This window comes from Nannospalax galili, unplaced genomic scaffold (genome assembly GCF_000622305.1).
Source record: "Nannospalax galili isolate Female #2095 unplaced genomic scaffold, S.galili_v1.0 scaffold668, whole genome shotgun sequence".
In the NCBI taxonomy this organism is placed as follows: domain Eukaryota; kingdom Metazoa; phylum Chordata; class Mammalia; order Rodentia; family Spalacidae; genus Nannospalax; species Nannospalax galili.
Window position 1 is genome coordinate 991,538 of NW_008358090.1, and position 21,793 is coordinate 1,013,330.

Genomic DNA, 21,793 nt, shown 5'->3' on the forward strand with positions numbered 1-21,793 from the left:
CGTTTCAAGAGACGTCATTTCCTGCTCCCACGTTCACGTGACTTCTCAGTAGCTGGAGCGATGGCGGAAAGGCTGGCCTGTTTCGTGATGTTGCTGGGGCTCACGGCGCGCGGTCAGTGCCCCTCCCCGTGTCCCCCGTCCCCGCTCTCGCCCCGGCGTCCCCGACTCCACGCTGCTTACCGCCTCGCTCTCCGCAGAGCCCACGCCTGCACGTGCCGGAAAGATGAAGGTGGTGGAGGAGCCCAACACATTCGGGTGAGCGCCTCGCAGGCCGGCGGTTAGGGGCGGGCGGAGCCGGGACCAGCCCCTCTGACCTGCCCTGCTCCTTAGGCTGAATAACCCGTTCCTGCCCCAGACCAGTCGCCTCCAGCCCAAGAGGGAGCCTTCGCCCCCGACTGGTGAGCGCGGGGGCCAGAGCGGGGAGCTGGCCGAGGTGCTGACGGGGGGGGGGGACCGCCTTGAAGGAAGGAGGCTCATGCATTCATCTGTCAACCTGTGAATGTTTAAATGGTCGGAAAAATACACAAGGATTGCCCCCCCTTTTTTGGCGGTGCTTGCGATTAGGCAAGGCTTGATGCATGCTAGGCAAACGCTCTAGCGTTGACCTACATTCGTAAAATTTGATTTTGAGACATGGTCTGAGCTGGCTTCCAACTCGTAATCCTCCCATCTCCACCTTCCATAGATACTTGGACAGGTAAATACTAGCCTAGAGGAGGACCCCTCCCCGCAGGGGTGGTAGGTTTGGGGGCCTACCCCTGGTCTGTCGAACCATGTTTAGGTCAAAGGGAGTGGAGAAGACATCAGCCCCATCAGGTGAGGACCAGATCCTCTGCATTAATTTTCAGGAAAGCCGGGAATTGAGATTCTGGGACGACTCAAGAGGAAGGAACATAACTGCTAAAGGAGGCAGTGCTGGCCAGCATAAAGGGACCTTGGCTAGGTGGGGGCTGCATTCTGGGGACTTGGTGACCTACTGCTTAAGATATGCAGCCCTTACTGGTTTGTAGCATTGCTTCCCTGGAGAAGAGGGAGTCCATGGCTGGAGCTCCTGAAGTTTCAGGGAGAACCTGCCAGTATCCTCCAGCAGGGATCCAGTCAGGCTTAGCTCCATCACATCCAAGGGCAGAGGAGCCCAAAGGCCTGCAACCATCACATTGTGAACACACTCTTGAAGTGTACCATATGACATAAGGATTTCTGGGAGCATGGTCTTTTTTTTTAAATTTATTATTTTTATGTGTATGTGTGTACTGCCTGCATGTAAGTGCACCCATGTCGTGCAATGCAGATGGAGATCAGAAGAGGTGGTCAGATCCCCTGGGACTGGAGTTATGGACAGTTAGCTGTCATATGGGTGCTGGGATTCGAACCTGGGTCTTCTGCAAGAACAACCAGTGTTCCTAACCGCTGAGCCATCCCTCCAGCCCCAAAGAGCATGGTCTTTTAGAACTTCAGAAGCCAGCTTCCTGCCACCAGTGACCCTTGTGTGATTTGACCATACAAGACAGTGGCATGGCAAGGGTGAGGTCAGAGTCCTCAGCAGACACTCAGCAGGTTAATTTCTAGAGGGGAGGGATGGTGGGAGGAAAGGACCAATCAGTAGCTTACTGTCCCCTGAGCAGAACCACCTCACCATCTAGGTCTTCCTACTGTCCTGGAAGGCTTCTGTGTTTGAGCCAAATGTCAAGAAACAGAATCACAGGTACTGACCAGCACTGGGCAGGCCACAGTGATGCTGGTTGCTGCTCATACTGGGGCAGGGGCTGGGTAAGACATGCTAAGGGTGAACCCAGTTGGAAAGCCCTTCCCAACTAGCTTGTAGCACCTGGGTTGGCTAGGACAAGGGGCCAGATCTTACTAGGGAACAGTCACCCAGTACTGAAAATGTGTTTGTTAATAGAAAGTAATATTGGGAAGTGCTAGAAAGGAAAAGAAGAGGGAAAAGAAAATGGGGTAGGTGTGCTGGCATAGGCCTGTAATCCCAGCATTTAGGGGCTGAGGCAGGAAAATCATGAGTTCAAGACCAGGCCTGGGCTACATAGTGTGTTCCAGGACAGTCTTGGCTACTTAGAGACCCTCTCAGAAAGTAGGTGAGAAAGTGAGAGCTTGAGAGCACGAGAGAGTGAGACGGAGGAGGAAGGAAATGCCCATCAGGTCTTGCCAAACTAACTCCAGTAAAAATTCGAGTCAAAATGTGGAGGGGAAGGCAGGGCTGCCATTGGAGCCCTTCAAAATCCCACATCTGGAACTGCATTGACCCAGACCCCAAGATGCCACACACAGGCAGTGCAGTTGCCAACCCTTATTTCAGTGAGCATATGGTACTACAGAGGAAGAATCTTCAAAAGGTTAAGGGAAAATGCTCATTTTTCATCAACATGAGTTGGTTTCACCATTGTTGCCTATTAAATCATAAAGGCTCTCCTTGAATTTGGGGCATCTAGCTATCCTTTGAAGAAAGTTCCTTGCTGGGCACTCTGCCTTTTCCTCTGGGTTGTGTGGCCCTCTGGGACTTCCTCAGGCTGGTTTACTTGTGCTGCAGCTTTTGATTAGCTATGTTTTATCAAAATAGAAACAAATGATACTAAGTGTGGCTCAGCATTAGGGCTCCTGCCTGACCTGTGTTCCAACCTCCAGCAGTGAAAAACAGAACTCCAAGAACATGAAATTTCATTTGTGTATGTACATGTTGTATGGGTGATTTAACCTAGGGGAATATGCTAGGCAAATACTCTCTACCACTGAGCTATATCCCAAGACCTTTATATTTTGAGACAGGATCTCCTAGCTCAAATGATCCTCCTGCCCCAGCCTTCTGAGTAGCTGGAATTGCAGGTATGGTCCTCTACACGTAGCTGTGCTTTGTTTTCAGGGTTTGCACATCAGTATTCATCAGGGGTCTGGTATAGTTTTCCTGTCTGCCTAGCTCTCATCAGATGAAGCAGGCCATACCACATAGAATTAATCAGCACAGATTCTCGATTTTGAGGATTGGTGTTCTTAAAATAGTTGGTATTAGTTACCAGTGAAGCCTGGTTCTGGGCTTTTTTCAGACTTTTGATCACATTCAACATCCTTACCAGTCATAGGTTGTATTCCTTCATATATTCTGTTTCCTCATGATCTAGTCATGGCAAGTTCTTGTGTATTGGAGAAATTTCTGTTTTATCTACATCATCAATTTGTTGGTTGTATAAATTATTCATAGTTTTTTTTTTTTTTTTTTTTTTTTTTTTTTTTTAAAAAAAAAAAAAAAAAAAAAAAAAAAAAGAGGACGATAAATCTTTCACTGTGATATATCAAAATAAGTGTAGACCAGGCTGGCCTTGCTTGAATTCAGAGATCTGCCTGCCTCTGCCTCTGCCTCCAGAGTGCTGGGATTAAAGGCGTACGCCACCATGCCCAGCTGTAACTCAGGTTTTAAAAATATTTTATTGTGGGGTTGGAGAGATGGCACAGCAGTTAAGAACACTGGTTGTTCTTGCAGAAGACCTGGGTTCGAATCCCAGCACCCACATGGCAGCTAACAACTGTCTGTAACTCCAGTCCCAGGGAATCTGACAGCCTCTTCTGACCTCTGTGGGCATTACACGACACAGGTGCACTTACCTACATGTAGGCAATACACATATACACATAAAATTTTAAAAAGCGGGATTGAAGCTGGGCCTGGTGGCTCAGGCCTGTTGTCCCAGCACTTGGGAGGCAGAGGCAGGCGAATCTCTGTGAGTTCAAGTCCAGCCTGGTCTCCATAGTGAGTTCCAAGCCAGCTGGGGCTGCAGGGAGACCCTGTCTCAAAAAGACCAAAAAAAAAAAGAAAGAGGGATTGTGTTTAAAAAAAAAAAAAAATTAAATCTGGGCGTGTGGTGGCGCACGCCTTTAATCCCAGCACTCAGGAGGTAGAGGCAGAAGCAGGTGGGTCTCTGTGAGTTCAAGGCCAGCCTGGTCTACATAGTGAGTTCCAGGACAGCTGGAGCTACAGGGAGACCCTGTCTCAAAAAGACAAAAAAAAAAAAAAATTTATTGTATGAGTGTATCGCCTGCATATAAGTGCACCTGTCACACAATTTCCTTGGAGTTCAGAAGAGGGTGTCAGATCCTCCGGAACTGGAGTTAGGGCAGTTGTTAGCTGCCATGTGGGTGCTGGGAACCAAACCCTCTGCAAGAGTAGTCAGTACTCTTAACCACTAAGTCATCTCTCCAGCCCTCAATCTTTTTTTAAAAAATTTCTGTAAAATTAGTAGTAAATACCCCAACTTTCTATCTCTGGTTTTAATTATTTGAGTCTTAGCTTTCCTAGTCAGCTGAGCTACAGGTTTATTCTTTCTACTGTGTGTGTGGTCTATGTACACATGTATGCCTGTAATATAAAGGCCAGAGGACAAAGTTGGGTATCTTTATGCTCTCTTCCACCTTAGTTTTGAGTCATGGTCTCCCCCAAATCTGGAGCTCACTAGATGGCCACCAAGCCCCACGACCCATCTGCCTCCCCAGCACTGGAATTGTAGGTACTCAGCTTTAAAAAAAAAAAAAAAGAAATTTATGTGTATGAGTGTATTCTTGCATGTATTTAAGTACACCCATGTCGTGCAGTGCCCACAGAGGCCAGAAGAGGCTGCCAGATTCCCCTGAAACTGGAGTTCAAAGTTGTTAGCTGCCACGTGGGTGCTGAGGATCGAACCCGGGTCCTCTTAACTGCTTAGCTATCTCTCCAGCCCCCAAACTAATTTTTCATTTTATGTGTATGAGTGTATTGCTTGCAAGTGTGTAAGTGCATCCATGTTCTGCAATGCCCTCAGAGGACAGAGGAGGGCATAGGATTCCCTGGAACTGTTGTTAGCCACCATATGAGTGCTGGGAATCAAACCTGGGTCCTCTGAAAGAGCAGCCAGTGCTCTTAACCCCTGAGCCATCTCTCCAGCCCCAACCTGTTTTTTAATAAAAGTAACATCTTAACAAAAACCTAAGGCACTGTATTTGAAACATAGAAAGCATGGACATTGTATCTAAAACACAGGTGCTCTTAAGAGCCATCTCTCCAGCCCTTCATCCAACTTTTTATGTGGGCTCTGGGTATCTATACTCAGCTTTTCATGTTTGGACAGCAAGCACTTTACTAACTGACCCATCTGCCCAGCCTCTTGTTTTTGAGACAGTTTTTTGATAAGAAGCTCAGGTTGGGTTTGAATTCCTGCTTCATCCTCCTCAGAGCTGGGATTACAGGCATGTACTGCCACACTCAGGTCCTCTGTTGTGTCACTTTTAATCTTTCCAGAAAACAAACCTTTTCTTATACAACTCTTACAGCATGTCTATTCTTCCTCTTCACTTCAGCTTGTCTTTAGAGCTAAGGTGCAGCTATAAGTCACTAGAACTCCAGAACATATACTTGAAGCTCTAGGTTGAGTCCCTAGCACACCTCCTCAAAGTTCTTAGATAACAAAACCTGCAGGAATCAATAGACTGCCCTAGCAGAAAGGAAAGTCCTTGTGGAACCACAAGTTAAAAGAGGATGCCCTAAGCTGGGTGTGGTGGCACACGCCTTCAATCCCAGAGGAGGTGGATCTCTGTGAGTTTCAGGCCAGCCTGGTCTACAAAGAGGATGCTGGGAGAAGGCAGGAAAGAAAAGAGCTATGGGAAGATCTCTGCAAAGTAGCTAGTGACATGCTGTTGGCTTTGGTTTGCAAGGCTCTGATAAAAAAGACCAATGCAGGGTAGGACGTGGTGGCACACACTTGAAGATTTAATCCCAGCACTCAGGAGACAGAGGCATGGTGATTTCTGAGTTCGAGGCCAGCCTTGCCAACGTAGGGAGTTCCAGGCCAGCCAGGAACACCTTCTCAAGAACAAACATCATCACTGCCTAAGAACTGACTGTACATTTAGATGAGTGAGCAGGCAGTGTGAAGATGTGATCAGTGACATGGATTACAAAACTGGGAAAAAAGGAGCTGCCTAGCAGTCCTTTCTAAATGAGATTGCAGTTACTTTTTTGTTGTTGGTTTTTTTGAGACTCTCCCTGTAGCCCCAGCTGGCCTTGATCTCACAGAGATCCATCTGCCTCTGCCTCCTTGGTGCTGGTTTAAAAGAAGGCCGCCACCACACCCAGCTAGATTAGATTTTTTTTAATCCTCATGGTAGTCATACTAAATAATGTAAACATTTGAATTAAAATTTAAAAATTCCAGTAGTAGCAACAGTAACAACAAAAATACATAAGGAATCAGAACATGTCACTGAAAGATAGGCCCAGTGCTGGGTGCAGCTCAGTGTGAAAAGCACTTGCCCAGGACATGTGGGCCTTACCCCAAGACAGGGAAGAAATTCGACAAAGTGGCATGCACCTGCAGTCTCAGCTACCCAGGAGGCTAAGGCAGAAAGATTAGTTGAACCCAGGAGTAATTTCAGACCAGTTGGGCAAGAGTGCCTGACTCTGTTTTAAAAGAAAAAAAAGGGGGGGCTAGAGAGATGGCTCAGCAGTTAAGAGCACTGACTGCTCTTGCAGAGGACACAGGTTCGATTCCCAGCACCCACATGGCAGCTACAAACCGTCCTTAACTCCAGTTCCAGGGGACTCCAAAGCCCTCTTCTGACCTCTGCAGCATTGCACGACAGAGGTGCACTCACATACATGCAGGCAATATACTCATATACATAAAATATTTAAAAATTATATAAATAAAAAACCCCAGCACTCCGGAAGCAGAGGCAGGTGGATCTCTGTAAGATTGAGGCTAGGCTGATCTACACAGTGAGTTCCAGGCGAGTTGGGGCTACAGGAGACCCTGTCTCAAAACAACCCACCCCTAAACAAACAAAAACTAAACACAACATTGAAGAAATGATTAAAAGCTCTAAGACATACTTCTTTTGTCATCCTTTTTTCAATGTGAATCTTCCATTCAAAATGCAGCAATGGGGCTGGAGAAATAGCTCAGCGGTTAAGAACACTGGTTGTTCTTGCAGAAGACCTGGGTTTGAATCCCAGTACCAATATGGCAGCTAACAACTGTCCATAACTCCAGTTCCAGGGGATCTGACAGCCTCTTCTGATCTCCACAGGCATTGCACGACACCGGTGTACTTACCTACATGCAGGCAATACACGCATACACATTAAAAAAAAAAAAAGGCAGAAACTGGCAGGGGTTTTTGTTGTTTTCGTCTTTTGGTTTTTTGAGACAGGGTCTTCCTATAGCCCCAGCTGACTTCAGACTCCCTATATAGGCTAGGCTGGTCTGGGTAGTGAGTGAGCAGGCAGTGTGAGGATGTGATAGGTGGATCTATCTTAAGTGCCAGGATTAAATACATGTGCCACTATACCCGGCTCAGAAACTTTTTTTTTGGGGGGGGGCGCCTTTTTGAGACAGGGTCTCCCTGTAGCTCCAGCTGTCCTAGAACTCACCATGTAGACCAGGCTGGCCTTGAACTCACAGAAATCCATCTGCCTCTGCCTCCCGAGTGCTGGGACTAAAGGTGTGCACCACCACACCTGGCTCAGAAACTGGCTTTTTAACAAAAGATTTGTATATTAATGGTGAACTTGCCAAGACGTAAGAGGCATGTGTGCCAACATCAGAGTGCTAAAACCTGTTAACAGGCATTCTACCACTAGTCTCACCAGCCCCCTCATTTTTGAAGGATATGGAATTCCCACTGACTTGTGTCGTCCCTCCCCCCCCTTTTTGAATGGAACATATGTTCCTGTTTCATTGTATGACTTGTGGGTTTTGTTGCAAATTAGTCCTTTGAAATAACAGAAGACTGCTAATCTTTGCAAGCTGGTTCCACATCTTGGGCCAATCAGTCCCTCCGTCTTCCCCAAATCTTACCTAGTGTGCCCCCTCCCAACACCTTCCCTAGCTAGTGAGTATTCTTGCCAAGAGATGTCCACATGACTGTGGACAACCTAGACAGATGCTGAGGGATTCCTCCTCCATAGGAACAGGCATGAAGTCCTGCCAAACAATGGGTCCTGTGGCCTGGGAGGTGGGTTTGTTATTCTCCAAGGCTTAGGTAAGCCAGCATCCAATGGTTCCAAATCCAGTGGGAAAAGGAGTTTGGGGGCTTCCTGGCCTTGATGGTCATTGCCCTCCTGCTGACCCTGGCTTTTAGCTTTAGGGGCAGCAAGAGTTTATGCTTGTGCTGAACTCCTGTGATATTTTCCCCCAGGGCCTGTGCACCTCTTTGGACTGGCTGACAAGTGCTTCAGCCTGGTGGAATCCACGTGAGTGTGGGGCTAATGAGCGGGTGGGCCTAGCTTGGGAAGCTCCTTGACACCCCTGTGTTCCCAGGTACAAGTATGAGTTCTGCCCTTTCCACAACGTGACCCAACACGAGCAGACCTTCCGCTGGAATGCCTACAGTGGGATCCTTGGGTAAGTGGGCAGACCAGGGCAGTGGCAGTGGCTCTGCTCCTCAGGCCCCCATGTCATTCATTGCTCTGCCTACCTCCCTAGCATCTGGCATGAGTGGGAAATCACCAACAATACCTTCTCGGGCATGTGGATGACTGACGGGGACTCCTGCCGCTCCCGGAACCGGCAGAGCAAGGTGGGGCCTACAGGGAAGGTGGATGGTGGAGGGTAACCCACCCCCACTGGCCACTGAGGTTCATTTCCCAGGTGGATCTCACTTGTGGAAAGAGCAACCGACTTGCCCATGTGTCCGAGCCAAGCACCTGTGTCTACGCACTGACATTTGAGACCCCCTTGGTCTGCCACCCCCATTCTTTGTTAGGTAGGACTCAGCAGGGCTGGACCCAGGGAGGGGGATGGTAGGCAAGAGGCTCTGCAGTGTCTGGCTGCTGTTGATCCCTAGTGTATCCGACCCTGCCGGAGGCTCTGCAGCAACGCTGGGACCAGGTGGAGCAGGACCTAGCTGACGAGCTGATCACCCTGCAGGTGGGTCCACACTCAGGGGGCACCCCCTGCCTATTCCACCATGTGCTCCTTCTGCATCCTCCACCACCAGGGCTATGAGAAGATACTGAGGTTACTTTTTGAGGATGCTGGCTATTTAAGGGCCCCAGGAGACAGCCATCCTACCCAGCACGAAGGAGGATCCAAGGGTCTGGGGCTTGAGACCCTGGAAAACTGCAGAAAGGTAGAATAGTCTTGGGAAACCTACCAGGGTCCCCAGTCTTGGCAGTCTCTACTAGGGCCTGACCCGGCTGGCACTCTTGTCCAGGCACATGCAGAGCTGTCACAGGAGGTACAAAGGCTGACCAGTCTGCTGAACCAGCATGGCATCTCATACACAGAGCCTACAGGTCAGTTCTGTCTGCCCCAGTGAGCTGCCAGCCACCGTGGGGCCTCTGCTTGTTATAGGGGCCAGATCCTCACCTGTCATCTGTTCTGGCAGAAACTTCCCGTCCTGAGCATCTGGACCAGCAGCTCCCCATAGGTGCAACCTCAGAGCAATTGTGAGGTGACCCAGAACTACAAGGAAACACCTTGTGACCCATGTGGCCAGGAGACACAAAGAGCATAAATATGAACCTTAAGCATCCTCTTGCTGAGAAACCGGTGTGACTGGGTGTGGCGGGGTGTAGAAAGCTGCTGTGGTGAAGGCACAACTCCTTTGGGCATCTTCCCAGGCTACGCAAGGTCACTGACATGGACCTGCTGGGCAGACTTTGTTGTGAGAAGCAGACAAAATAAAGATTCAAAGTTTTAATTCCCATACTGATAAAAAATAATTCCATGAATTCTGTAAACCATTGCATAAATGCTATAGTGTAAAAAAAATTTAAACAAGTGTTAACTTTAAACAATTCACTACAAGTAAATGGGTATGCAATATAAATATGACCTTCTAGGTTAAGAAGATTCCATTCACATAACATTCTCAACTAATGGCTGAAAATAAACTCACATGGGGGCTTCCATAAATTAATCCACATGCGCATTCACACTGGGGAAAGATCTGCCAACCAGATACACAAAACTGCAACACTATCATTTACTGCTAATATTTAACACTAGAGAGTCAAATGACAACAGGCAACAGGAAGGATAGTAGTGAGCCACCCGCTCATGGGCCTTGAGCCCATCTTCCCTCCTCAGCCCTTCCCATCCAGGAGAGGTCTTGGGAGGCCTTAGCTCACAGGAGGGCTGGGATAGATGGGAGACACAGCCCCCCCTCAGGGAAATTCTTTGGTCCTCCCCCTGCGCACCTATCCTCAAGAGCCTAGCCTAGTCCTAGAAGAGCAGGTATTCAGCAAAGCTCCCTTCATGGGAAGCAGTGGGCACTACCTCCTGCTTCTTCCGGCCGTTGCACAGCAGCCCTCCAGCCTGGAATGTTAGCCCTGGAGCTCTAGAGCTCTGGTCAAGCTCCTCCTGAGGAGCTTGACCAGAGTAGCTTACAATCTAACACTTAGTGCTTTTAACTGTTACAAATTGAAAATGTCTAGATGAGATATGTCACGAACAGTGTCCTGTTACCACAGAGACCAAAGGCCTGACATGAGAAACAAGTGCATAAATATGAATAAAAATAAACAATCTTAAACCTTGTAACAGTAGCACAAAATATACATGATCTAGGTACTGAGCTAATAAATCATTATCACTATAATTAAAAACAAATAGTCACTAAAACAAGGTCAATAGTTACCTTAAGTAGTGGGCTAGCTGCGGAATGTCAAGGATCCACTTCCATTAAAAGTGATAGAGCTTTTCTATCAGTTTGTCTTATATTAAAATTGTTTTTAAATCTACTATATTAAATACATTCTAATTTGGTCACTGATAAAAATGTTTTACCTAGTCACTTTGCACTTAAAAAATGCTATTAAAAGTCTTTGGCAAAGCCATAGGGGAAGAGAACCTGCCAGCCACTTCTAGACCTGGGCAGAGCCAGCAGGTGGGGCACCTATCCTGCCCAAGTCTGCCACAGAGGGCAGGGTCTGTCTGGACAGATGTCTCTTCCCTAGATTTCCAGGGTCAGTTCCAGTCCTGACCAGAGAGGGCTCAAGTGCATAGCCCTAGACACATTCTTGACATAATCTGAGCCATGGGCCGAAGGCCAAGCTGTTGGGGACCCTGCCATGCCCCAGGAGCTTATGGGGTACTGCAGCAGAGCTGGGATAGTCAGGCTACTGAGGCACCATGATGGTCACGTGGATGAATTCTGATAACTACACACACAGGTCAGGTACCAAGTATCAACTAAAACTGTCACCTGGACTCATACAATGCCATTGGGCAGTTCTGACTCAGCTAGAGGTGAGGGTGGTCACAGATACAGCAGACTCAAAGTCTTGGGTTCACAGCCCCCTCATTCAGTGCAAGCCATAATGCCCCAGGCAACTCAAGAGGTTACAAAGCACCGCTGCCATCACAGACATCAGAACATAGCTCCTTCTCAAGTCAATCTTGGAGTCCTCTGATGTCTGATCCTTCTGCTGCACTTTTCATTAGCATGAAATTTTCTTTCAAGGGAGAAAACAAAACCAAACGAACCAATTTCTTCACTTCTTTTGCAAGGCATAGGCACTTAGAAGTGGCCACGGATCACATAGTGCATGATAGAGCTCTGGTTATCACTCTACGATACTGGAATATAAAACTCCCAACTACATGTGCACCTGCACATGTTTAGGGAAATTAGTTCCTTTCATAAAATTAAAAACATCTGAACATGTATGTGTCTTTCAATAACCATTCTGCTTATAAATACTATTTGTTTGCACTTAATTTTAAAATGTAAAAATCCTAGGTCTTCCTCACTACTAAATAAATGTTCATTTCTTAAGTAGTTTCAGAATATGAAAGCTAATGTAGTTACCATTACTATGAGTTAACGACAAACTGATATGAAACTTCAAGTTCACAGTACACTTATAAAGCTTCATGTTATAGCATATTAAAAAACATGGACCTAGAAAGCAGCTTATACAATTTATAACATCTAACTAAATTCCTCGGTTTACAAAGTGCTTTGACGAGGCCTGACCTCCCACTAGCCTGGCCACAGCAGCGTCAGGACTGGGGCACCAACCACATGCCCAAGGGACAGGCAGTGGGTTTGGTGGTGCTTTTAAGATTTTTGAGAATACCTTGACACCGGTGGTGGGACATGGTGGGTAAGAAAAGTAATACAAAAGGCCTAGGGTGGACAGTGGCATGAACTCACGTCCTGACGTGGGTGGTACTGGAGGCAATTATGACACTAGTGGCACATGGTACGTCGTGGCCTCTGCACTGCTCACCAGGGAGGGAGTGGAGCCTGGCTCTGGTCACCACGAGAGGGGCTGACCCTTGCAGTAGGGGCATTCAGGAGCACTGGCTGCGCATGGCTCACATAGGACACGGTGCTGGCAGGGCTGCAGGACAGTGCCGTGGGCCCGCTCCCGGCAGGCCACACACTGCTTGGCACGGAGTTGGAAGATCACCTGTGGGGAAGAGGCAGTGAGGCCAAGTAGATGATGGTATCCTAGGATAGTGGGCCATCAGCTACAGTGACAGGTTATGGAATTGCCTAGAGAGTGAGGCCTGGGGTAGACATTTGGCCAGAGGCCCACAGGGGAGAGCAGTTGGTAGGAAACACTTTCCCTACTTTCCTTTGTGTGTGCCACCATACTAATGTGAAGGTCAGAGGGCAGCTTGCAGGAGTTGGTTCTCTCTCCTTCTATCCATGTGGATCCTGGGGACTAAACTCAGGTTATCAGGGTTGGTTGTAGTGCCTTTACCTACTGAGCCATTTCTTCAGTCCCTGACACTTTCCCTAGAGACTTTCAGGCAAAGCACTGAATCCTGAGGCAGAGCCTCTCTGGCCACAGGAAAGGCTGGAACCAGGGTACCCATAATGAGAACTAAGTGGACTCTTGAGATTGAAGAGTGGCCGGAGTCCAGGAGACTGCACCTTGAAAACAATATGCATGTGGCAGCTGGGCCTTGGCTATGGTCAGTGGTAGGGACTTGTGTGAAAAGCAGGGCTATGCAGCCTTCCAGATGATCTGGCATGGTCTAGCATGAAAGCAGCTTCTTGCCAGGCTGAGTTGAGATGAGCACCTGGACAGTCACCTCCATGAACAGCCTGATTCAGCTGAGTGACACATGGTTCCAACTGCCCCTTGGCGTGGGACAGGGTCACCTTCTCCACAGAAGGCAGAGCCTCATGTTTGCTGACAGATGGGAACAAGGGAAAGGATCAATGTGGAAGACTCCAGAAAGAAGAACAAGATGTTAGCCTGACAGGAGAGGAAGTGCCAAGAGAGCAGCAGCCCATGTTGCACCAGCCAGAGTCTAGGCAAGGAGCCAGGGCAGAGTAAGGAAAAGCAGTGTATGAAGCAATGTCTGGCTGGGTCTCAGGCCCCTCAGTACCCAGTCCCTTCTTCCCTCCTGAAGTGACAGCAAGTACACAGCAGGACTCACCCCATCCACAGCCTCCAGGTCCAGGCGCAGTTGGCTCTGCAAGGAATGCAACTTGGAGAGAGGGATATCACTGATATCACCCAAGCTCCGCAGCCCAGGCAATGAGGACAAGCCCAGGCCCTCAAGTTCTTCCTGCAGCTGCTTGACCTGGGCCTCTACCTCCTCCTTCTTTTGTAGGGCCAGCTGCCGGTCACTGTCTGCCACCCGAGCTCGCTCCTTCGCCTCCTTCGCCTCTCTCTGCCAGGCATCACAAGCCTAAAACCCAAGGTACCATTTGGGAGGCAGCCAGGCACTCTCCACATACTCACCTGCCTTGCCTGTGCCCATAACTGTCCCTCTATTCTCCTGCATGCCCAATCCCTCCGTTCTCCTGCACGCCCAATCCCTCCCTCCCCACAAGCTCACCTGCTTCACTTGCTGCCAAGACTCTTCCCATTGCCTGATCTTCCTCTTGGCCTCATCTAGCTGCCGCCTGACCCGTGCCAGCTCGGCACTGTTTGGACTTGTATTTGAGGAAGCCAAGGGGCCAGAGTTCAGAATGGGGGATGGGCTAGGAGAGAAGCTGCCAGAAACAAAATCCCAGATGCTCCCAGGGACGCCGTTCAAACCTGAGTTTAGGGAAGACAAGGATGATACAGCCCATGCTGCACCTTAGGCCTGAGGTGTTTGCAGGTGTTCTTGCTCCTCATGGCCTGGCCACCCACGTTGGTACCCAGTGAGTCATAAGTGAATGACTGCTGGAGCCCCAGTTCCTGGACTGACTCCCCTAAATGATGTCCAGTTAGTTCAGGAAGATCAGAGTTTGAACAGAAAAGGCAAATAGATTCAGAGTTCCTAGCTCTAGTTGTTCTATAGCAACCCTGGAGGCTCAGAAGAGCTCTGGTTCTGAGGGCACTGTTCCAGTCTATGTGTATTAGATATGAAGATGGACACATCTGGAGATAAGACACTCTTCTGGGTCCTGCTGCTCTTACACCAGCTCCCTCTCATGTCCTATATCCTGGACATCATCCCAGTGAGTATTCAGGAGCCTCCATGTATGTCCTGCTCAGGGCCTAGGGCCCTAAGTAAGCTAATGTGCAGGTGGCTGAGATCTGGAGCACCATGAGAATGCCCAGTTGTGGGCAGCAAGCCTTGGCAGGCAAAGTGTGTCACAATCTGTCCACTCATTTATACTTGGGTTAGAGGTGCTTCACAGACATGAAAATACACAGATGAGAGGGCCTGCAATCAGGAATACCCAGGACAGGATTCAACAGGACCTGCTGCAGGACCCAGAGCCAGTGGGGAGGGACCCACGCCCAGGCACGCACCTAAAGAGCTGTAAGACGAGGCTGCAGAGCCTAGTGTAGCCGGCTCCGACCGGAGGGGTGTTGGCTGCTGGGGGGGTGTCATGGCCGAGGAGACGAGTGGCCCCGACAGGGACTGGGAGAACGAGCTGAGTGGGGAGGTGGACAGGGACGAGGACGAGTGCAGGGATGGCGAGCGGGGCAGGGAGCCCGGGATGGTGACGGGTGCTGAGCCTGCCAACGACCTGGGACCTGGATGGAGGAGGGAGGCTGAGTGAGCAAGAACAGGCAGTGCAAGGGCAGGGGGAGCTTCTACCATGGAGCCACCTGTCCAGGAACCTGTAGGTCAGCAGCTAGACAGCTATACAACAGGGATACATAGGAGTAGGGTCTCTTTAGGGGGACCAGGTCAATAAGCACCACCTAGAAGGGTACAACCATCAGAAACACCCCCCCAAGCTCAGGAATGTCCCAGCAAACCACTGGCATGGTGCTCACAGAGCCATCAGGGCCCTAAGACAGATGAATTTGTTTTGAAATCAGAGAAAAGGTGAACTTCTAGGAGAAAAAAGAATCATGTAGTAATAGGAATCTCTATGCCACACAGTGGTAGAAATATATTTTTTGTGTTTCCTCATGAGGGGCACTGGCTATGTCTAAGGGGGTACTTTGTCACAATGGAGTGGTAAACTGAGGAAGCAGCAGGAAACCGAACTAACTACACAGGCAGGTTGCAGTAGCAGGAAGGAGGCTCCAAAGAGAGGACCCCAGCAGATGGCCCCCTGCCCATAGTAAGCCAGGCAACATGCATCAAGTCAAAGGAGCTGCTGGCCTCAGCATTCTCACCTGTCAGGCCAAGGTCACGGCTGTCCTGCTCTTCCAGATCTTTATCTAAGGAGGCGATATTTATGTCACTAAGACGGAGATCTAAGGCAGAACCTGTGAGATAAGCCTGGTGTTACCCATTGCCTCTTAACTAGTGCACATACAAAAACTCCCAGGAGGAATCCCTGAGCCCATACCCACCAACACCTGCTGAGCTGGAGCCAAACAGCCACCCTGCAGCTCTACTGCAGGCCTAAGTGCCTCTGGCAGCTAACAAGGCTGCTTTCTCCTCCACAGCCAGTGATGTTTAGCTCAGCAACCCATTACTGTCAGAGACACAACTCTGGCCCATAAATGTTCCCTTCTTGTTTTTTGTTATTTCTCTTTTTGGTTGATGTTGTTTTGAAACAGGGTCTCACATAGCCCAGGAAGATCTCAACTCACTATGTAGCTGAGGATGACCTGAACATCGGATACTCTTGCCTCCACCTTCTGAATGCTGGGATTACACAGGCATACACAATGCCCAGCTCTGCTTCTCCTTTTACTCCTATTTGTTAAAATTGAACCAAGAAAACATATCCAACTATTAAAAATTTTCTAGGAAAGCAACTCTAACAATCAAGCGGTTCATAGGCTTTTTTAGGCTGAGCACTAAGACAATGAACTGTGACATCTTGAGGGCTTGTGGGAGACTAGGACCTTCACACTCAGCAGAAACAGTCTCCTCCCTCAAGGGAAGAGGTGGCTTGGTGTGGGAGGGCAAGCCTACAATCCCAGCGACTGAGGTAGAAGGATCACTGCAAGGTTGAGGCCAATCTGTGCTACACAGTAAGTTTCAGGGGAGGCTGTAGACCAGAACATGCCTTCAACTCCCACAACAGCAGCAGAGCTGTCATTCAGGGAAAGTACAGTGGAAAAGCTAGCAATCTGTATGGATGACCTGCACAGCCATCACAGGAGTGTGGGGAGATGGGAGTGGGCTTCAGGAGCTCCTAGGACACACCCATGGGTGGTGCCACATTCTCAGCACAGTCAAGATCAAACCCAAGCTTGGGAGAACCCAGCATTGAAAAGCATGAGGCACACAGCTCTGCCAATGGGGACTACTGTCTCCCAAGCAGCCCTGCATCTTGGTTCTCTCCATGGTGAATGGTCTACGCTATAAGGTTCATCCTAGTCCCCATTGTTAGCTAAGGTCCTTCAGTCCCGAATGACACTGAGTTCAACTTCAGATATCACAGGCACTGGGTGTGGTGGGACATGCCTATAATCCCAGCACTTGGGAGCCCGAGAAAGAAGGATGGTGGGTACCCTTTCAAAATAAAACACATCAGAAAAGCACCACAGATCACCCCAGCCAGTCCCTGAAGGACCCACCCTTTACACCTGGTCTAAAGGAGGTAGGCTGCAGTCCTACAATATAGGTCAGCACCTGGAATCTGGGAATTAGGTGAGGGATGGTCCCAGTGCTCTTATGCCGTACCCCTGGCAAAGTTCCAGGAACTCATTTTTGAAGAAATAAGGAGCCAAGAAAGACATGGAAGGGGGAACCTGTCTTTGCTGGATGATTCAATCTGGCCAAGAGCTCTGTGACTCAGCACAGAGTCCCAGGTGCAGAAGCAGCTTTGCACTGCATAGCACAGGAGGCTCAGAGGGGTGAAGCTGGGGTGGAACTACTCTGTAATCAACCATGAACAGAAGCCTAGTACCAGGTGTGAGCCACTGCCAGCAGAGGGGATGTCTGGGGAGTCTCTGGGCCCGTCAGCACTATTTCACAACCAAGAGTTGCAGGGGGTCTTTTCTACTTTTTGAGGGCTGCTCAGCAGGCCCACCTTTTCAACCACAAGCTCTTATTTCCAATTTACCCCAATGCACCCCAAGATCAGACTGGGTGTTTCTGAACTATGGTTAGGGAAGAACCAAGTTTGAAAAAGAATGGAAATCTAAGTGAGTCTTTTTACATAAACTGCAAGTGTTTGAAGGCTGGGTTGTGTCTGGTCCAGAACTAGCTCCACCAAATGATGTCGAGTTACCTGGGAATCAACAGCAACCAGCAGAGAGCTGCTGAGTGTGTCTCTGGCACTACCAGTTCCCAACATGACACAGCACATTCTGAAGGTGCTGCAGCCCTCTAGGGTCAGAAACACACGAGGGGATGAGCCACACAGACTGTGAGGAGGATTTAACTGCAAGACAGGATGGGATAAGAACCTCCTGGCACCATCCTGGATAGTGTGTGAGGAGGAAGACCGTTCTCTGACTGCTGCTAACAGGACAGAGGATCACCAAACAACCAGAGCGTCCCCACTTTGAATTAGGATGGTTAAAGGAACCAGCAGGACCAGTCCTGGAGGGAGAAGATAGGCAGACCAAAGGAGGCCACCCCAACAAAAAGCAGGTTCCTAAGAGCACACACGTGAGTTCACGTCATTCTGCAGCCTGAAAAATCTGGTATCCAAAATCACGGGCTGGCCGGGCGTGGTGGCGCACGCCTTTAATCCCAGGACTTGGGAGGCAGAGGCAGGCGGATCTCCGTGAGTTCGAGGCCAGCCTGGTCTACACAGTGAGTTCCAGGACAGCAGGGGATACAGGGAGACCATGTCTCAAAAAAGACAAAAAAAAAAAAAAAATCACGGGCTCAAGTACATATACCGGCAAGGGCGCGGGCGCGCGGCCTCCGGGGTCCATGCACGCGGGGTGGGGAGGGAAATCATGCATTTAGAAGGGAAATCATCTGGGAGGGAGACGCGCGCTTGGGGGTAAAAGATGCCACCCTGGGCCAAGTGCTCTTATTAGAGAAGCCACCAGGAGGTACGTCAGCCAGCCGGAACGGCCTAAGGAGACCAGGAGACGCGCACCGAGACCGGACATCACCAGGTGGGCACGCGCCAGCGAGAGAAGCCATGTCATGGTCGTGCACGTAGGACCGAAGTCACCAGGGGGAACGCGCGCTGGAATAGGGGACGCACACCTGGGGAGGAGGGAGAAGGACGCATGCCTGCTCCAAAGCGTCGAGTAATGACGGCCGACAACTTGGTGCTGGGCTGATGCGAGGCCGGGGTCTGCCGCCGCTGCCAATGCTGACTCACCGCGCCAGCCTTCACCGCTGAGGATTCAAACTTGACTCGCGCCCCGCCCTCGCCAGCCGCCAGCCCCCAAGGCTTGGCCCCGCCTCCACTGTCGCCCCTCCCTCACCGCGCGTAGAGGCCTAGCTGCGTGTCATGGCCCCGCCCATTATCCCGCCCCTGCAGCGCCTGCCAACCAGGTGTCCTAGAGCAGGCCTCCATTGCTGGAATGTTTAGGCTGCGAGCCCTGCTTGCAGTGGGAGTGCCCAGGGCTGTCCTCCAAGGACAAGAAAAGGAAGGGTGTTCACACAGCACCAGAACCACCCCCGCTACTTCTGCAGCATCTGCACTTCTTAAATGCACTGGCCTTCCCCTTGGCTTCATTCAATTTGAAGAAAATTGCCCCACAAGGACACTGTCCTTCATTCTAGTCCTCCTCAGGCCCAGCCCTTGCACTAGTGAAAGAGAAGAACCAGAGTGAGGGGCCAACCTCATGACGGGGGCATGTGGGCCTAGCCATGATCAGAGGCAGTAATACCTCTGTGGCCTGGGGACCATGGGTCCCCAGTAGTAGGAAGAGAGCCCACTAGCCTCCTGTGCCAGGGAATGCTGGGGATGGGACCCTGATACATATGACTTTATTTTTTGTTTTGTTTTCAGACAGGGAGGTCTCCATATATAGCAAGGCCAGCCTTGCACTTAAAGCCATCCTCTTGCTTCTGCCTCCCAAATACTGAAATTACAGGTATGTGCCTCCATGCCAGACTGGATGATTTTACACTCGATCTCAGCTAGCAGGGTCCAGTGAGGAAGGCACTCTGTTGGAAAAGCTCATTATTTTAACCATGAAGTAACAACTATACTATACTGTCTGTAAATTAAGGCTAAGTGTCTGCCTAGTAACTTGAGGTCTTGAGCTCCATCCGTAGCAATATAAAACAAACAAACAAAAACCCCAACCCCACACATCTTTGGGGCTGGAGAGATGGCCTCAGCACTTAAAAGCATTGGCTACTTTTGCAGAGGACTCCAGTTCAGGTCCCAACACCCACACAGCAGCTATCAATCATTCATAACTCCAGTTGGGGGTGGTGGTGTCAGACACCCACCCCCTCCTGGCCTCCTTGGGCATTGCATGGCATGGGTGCACCTACATATATACAGGCAAAACACACACATAAAATAAAAATTTTTTTAAATCCACATATCTTCCAACTCTTTACCTCCAACGAGAGATTAGGCCAAGCTGAGGGCATAGCCTTACATTAAATAATGGCTAGAATTACTGAAACATGTAGCACCTGTCAGTCTGAAGCATCTGACAATGCAGGTCTCCCTGAAATACTTTCAATGTTTGTGATACCCTGGTTCAACTTTTCGCTTTGGTAAGCAAACACCTGCAAGATCTACTTGTCCAGAGGCAGCAGGGGCAGGAACTTTCCCTTGATACTCTTCTGTTATGCATCTTCTTTGCCATTAATAACTTTACAGGAATTGAAATCTAGGGCATCACACACCAATACTACCCACAAAGTACCTATAATTCTAAGAAATGTCATCGAAAGCAGGGTCACATTGTACAGCACATTTACTCTTGCATAGAAGTCCTAACAGATTTGTCTTCAAAAGTGGCCAGAGTTCAGGAGGGGTGGAAATCTTGGCAGGACAAGCCCAGTGGGCATCCAGGGCATCTTGGAGACTGAGAGAAGGTAAGCACCTCAGGCAACTGTGGGCCAGCCCAAGGCCATAGATACACACTCATCTGCAATGTTCAAGAAGTCTTCCATTCCCACCATCTACTGACATAGTACCAGGGGCCTCAAGAGCCACCACCCCACACCCCAACCCCAGACCAAGCAGCAAGGACAGAAAGGTGGTGGGTTCTTTGAGGCTCCCACTGCCCCCATGGCTTCCTGAAGCTGGATGAGGCTGAATTCTAGAGGGTTCTACAGAAGGTGAGACAGACTCACATAAAACCCCCGTGGAAACAAGCTATTCAGTAATTTAGAAAAGTGACCTTTGGAAGAATGGAAGAGCCAGAGCCTACCCCAAGTGAAAACAAAGTTGGAGAGGTCCAGCCACGTTGAGGGTACATACTGTAGTTGAGAAGAAACACCCGTTTGGGAAGCTGTGGTGCCAAGCAGAGCTATGGAGGCCTGAGCCCACAGTGCTGTCCCAGGAGCCTCAGCAGCACACTCGCCACCTCCAAGATTCCCTGGTGGTCCCCAGGACAGGACTATCTTTAATGTCGTCCCTTGATGACTGTAAAAGGGGTTCTCACTCCTCTGCTAGCACTAGGGGCATCATTCCCAAGCTGCATCCCATATAGGTCTGTAATGAAGCCTGCAAGGCTAGAACCTGTGCTGTCTTGTGGATGGTTATACACCTCTGTGCCTGTTGGATAGGGCTGGCCAATTGTCTGCTTGTGTACAATATGGAAACACTTGCTCTGGGTCCCCAGGCAGCACAAGCTGCTCCATGCTTCCCAGCTCCACACCTCTAAAATCACCACTAATACCATTCTTCTATGTATCTTCAATAGTCAGGTTAAGATGCAGGCTTGGGTTACCTGTGCCCTGGAAACTACAGTATGCACAGCTTCACATGCTCTTTTTTTTTTTTGGTCTTTTTGAGACAGGGGCCCCCTGTAGCCCCAGCTGTCCTGGAACTCACTATGTAGACCAGGCTGGCCTTGAATTCACAGAGATCCGCCTGCTTCTGCCTCCTGAGTGCTGGGATTAAAGGTGTTCGTCACCATGCCCAGCTAACGTGCTACTCTTAAGCACCCTGTGCATAGGTCCATAGGGTCCCTCATCCTTCCTGGCTTTGGCCTACCTACTCCACCCATCCCTGGTCTTTCTGAGCATGCTCTGCCCGGGCTATGGACTCCTGTCCAGGTCCTGGCATGTCCCCCGAGTCCAGCTTCCATCACATTGGTCTTCAGTCCCTGAGCCCTCAATGACTCTCAGGCACTTAAGGCTCCCTGATGCTGCCTGCTGAAATTCTGACAGCTGTGTCCACCTGCTCCATGTCTCAGCCCAGTTCTCCTCCCTACCCTGTTACCATTCCCCTACCTTTGGTCCATCATGAATCTGATTTTTACTTCTCATTAGACTCCTCATTTTCCAATGGACTCTGAGATGGAGGGCGCCATCTGCCCTAGTTCTTTGGTGGTACATACAGTTGAGCCCTAATGTGGGCTCTGCAACCCTTGCCCTCCTAGGCAACC

General features: G+C 49.6%; 2 protein-coding genes across 6 annotated transcripts in view; one reads left to right on the forward strand and one right to left on the reverse strand.

Moving 5' to 3' along the window:
- Positions 1–6: 6 nt before the first annotated feature.
- Gnptg (N-acetylglucosamine-1-phosphate transferase subunit gamma) lies at positions 7–9,687 on the forward strand. Of its 2 annotated transcripts, XM_008856172.3 has the most exons (11): positions 8–112; positions 198–255; positions 331–398; positions 8,176–8,230; positions 8,298–8,381; positions 8,463–8,556; positions 8,628–8,742; positions 8,824–8,906; positions 8,977–9,108; positions 9,193–9,274; positions 9,367–9,685. In XM_008856172.3, exons 1-11 carry the CDS (start codon positions 61–63, stop codon positions 9,429–9,431), a joined length of 888 nt encoding a protein of 295 aa, XP_008854394.1. In that variant the 5' UTR covers positions 8–60; the 3' UTR covers positions 9,432–9,685. The 2 variants fall into 2 exon arrangements, with proteins under 2 accessions (XP_029413606.1, XP_008854394.1); XM_029557746.1 differs by lacking the exon at positions 8,977–9,108 and having other exon boundaries at positions 7–112; positions 9,367–9,687.
- Positions 9,663–21,793, reverse strand: part of Unkl (unk like zinc finger) — a 49,552-nt gene continuing 37,421 nt past the window's right edge. Inside the window, exons 11-15 of one of the 4 annotated variants that reach the window (XM_008856166.2) lie at positions 15,518–15,562; positions 14,696–14,923; positions 13,788–13,990; positions 13,383–13,637; positions 9,663–12,400 (exon numbers count right to left, since the gene is read on the reverse strand). In XM_008856166.2, coding sequence (XP_008854388.1) covers positions 12,245–12,400; positions 13,383–13,637; positions 13,788–13,990; positions 14,696–14,923; positions 15,518–15,562 — 887 coding nt within the window. In that variant the 3' untranslated portion in view covers positions 9,663–12,244. Of the gene's footprint in view, positions 12,401–13,382; positions 13,638–13,787; positions 13,991–14,695; positions 14,924–15,517; positions 15,611–21,793 lie in introns of all 4 variants that reach the window. The other 3 variants (XM_008856165.2, XM_017795121.2, XM_008856168.2) reach the window with 3 other exon arrangements.

What these genes read in the sequence shown, in the direction of transcription:
- Gnptg (XM_008856172.3), top strand. Translation starts at nt 61, where the DNA reads ATGGCGGAAAGGCTGGCCTGTTTCGTGATGTTGCTGGGGCTCACGGCG. An exon ending in GAGGAGCCCAACACATTCGG is followed by an intron (nt 256 to 330) that starts GTGAGCGCCTCG and finishes CCTGCTCCTTAG; the next exon opens with GCTGAATAACCCGTTCCTGC. An exon ending in TTCAGCCTGGTGGAATCCAC is followed by an intron (nt 8,231 to 8,297) that starts GTGAGTGTGGGG and finishes CTGTGTTCCCAG; the next exon opens with GTACAAGTATGAGTTCTGCC.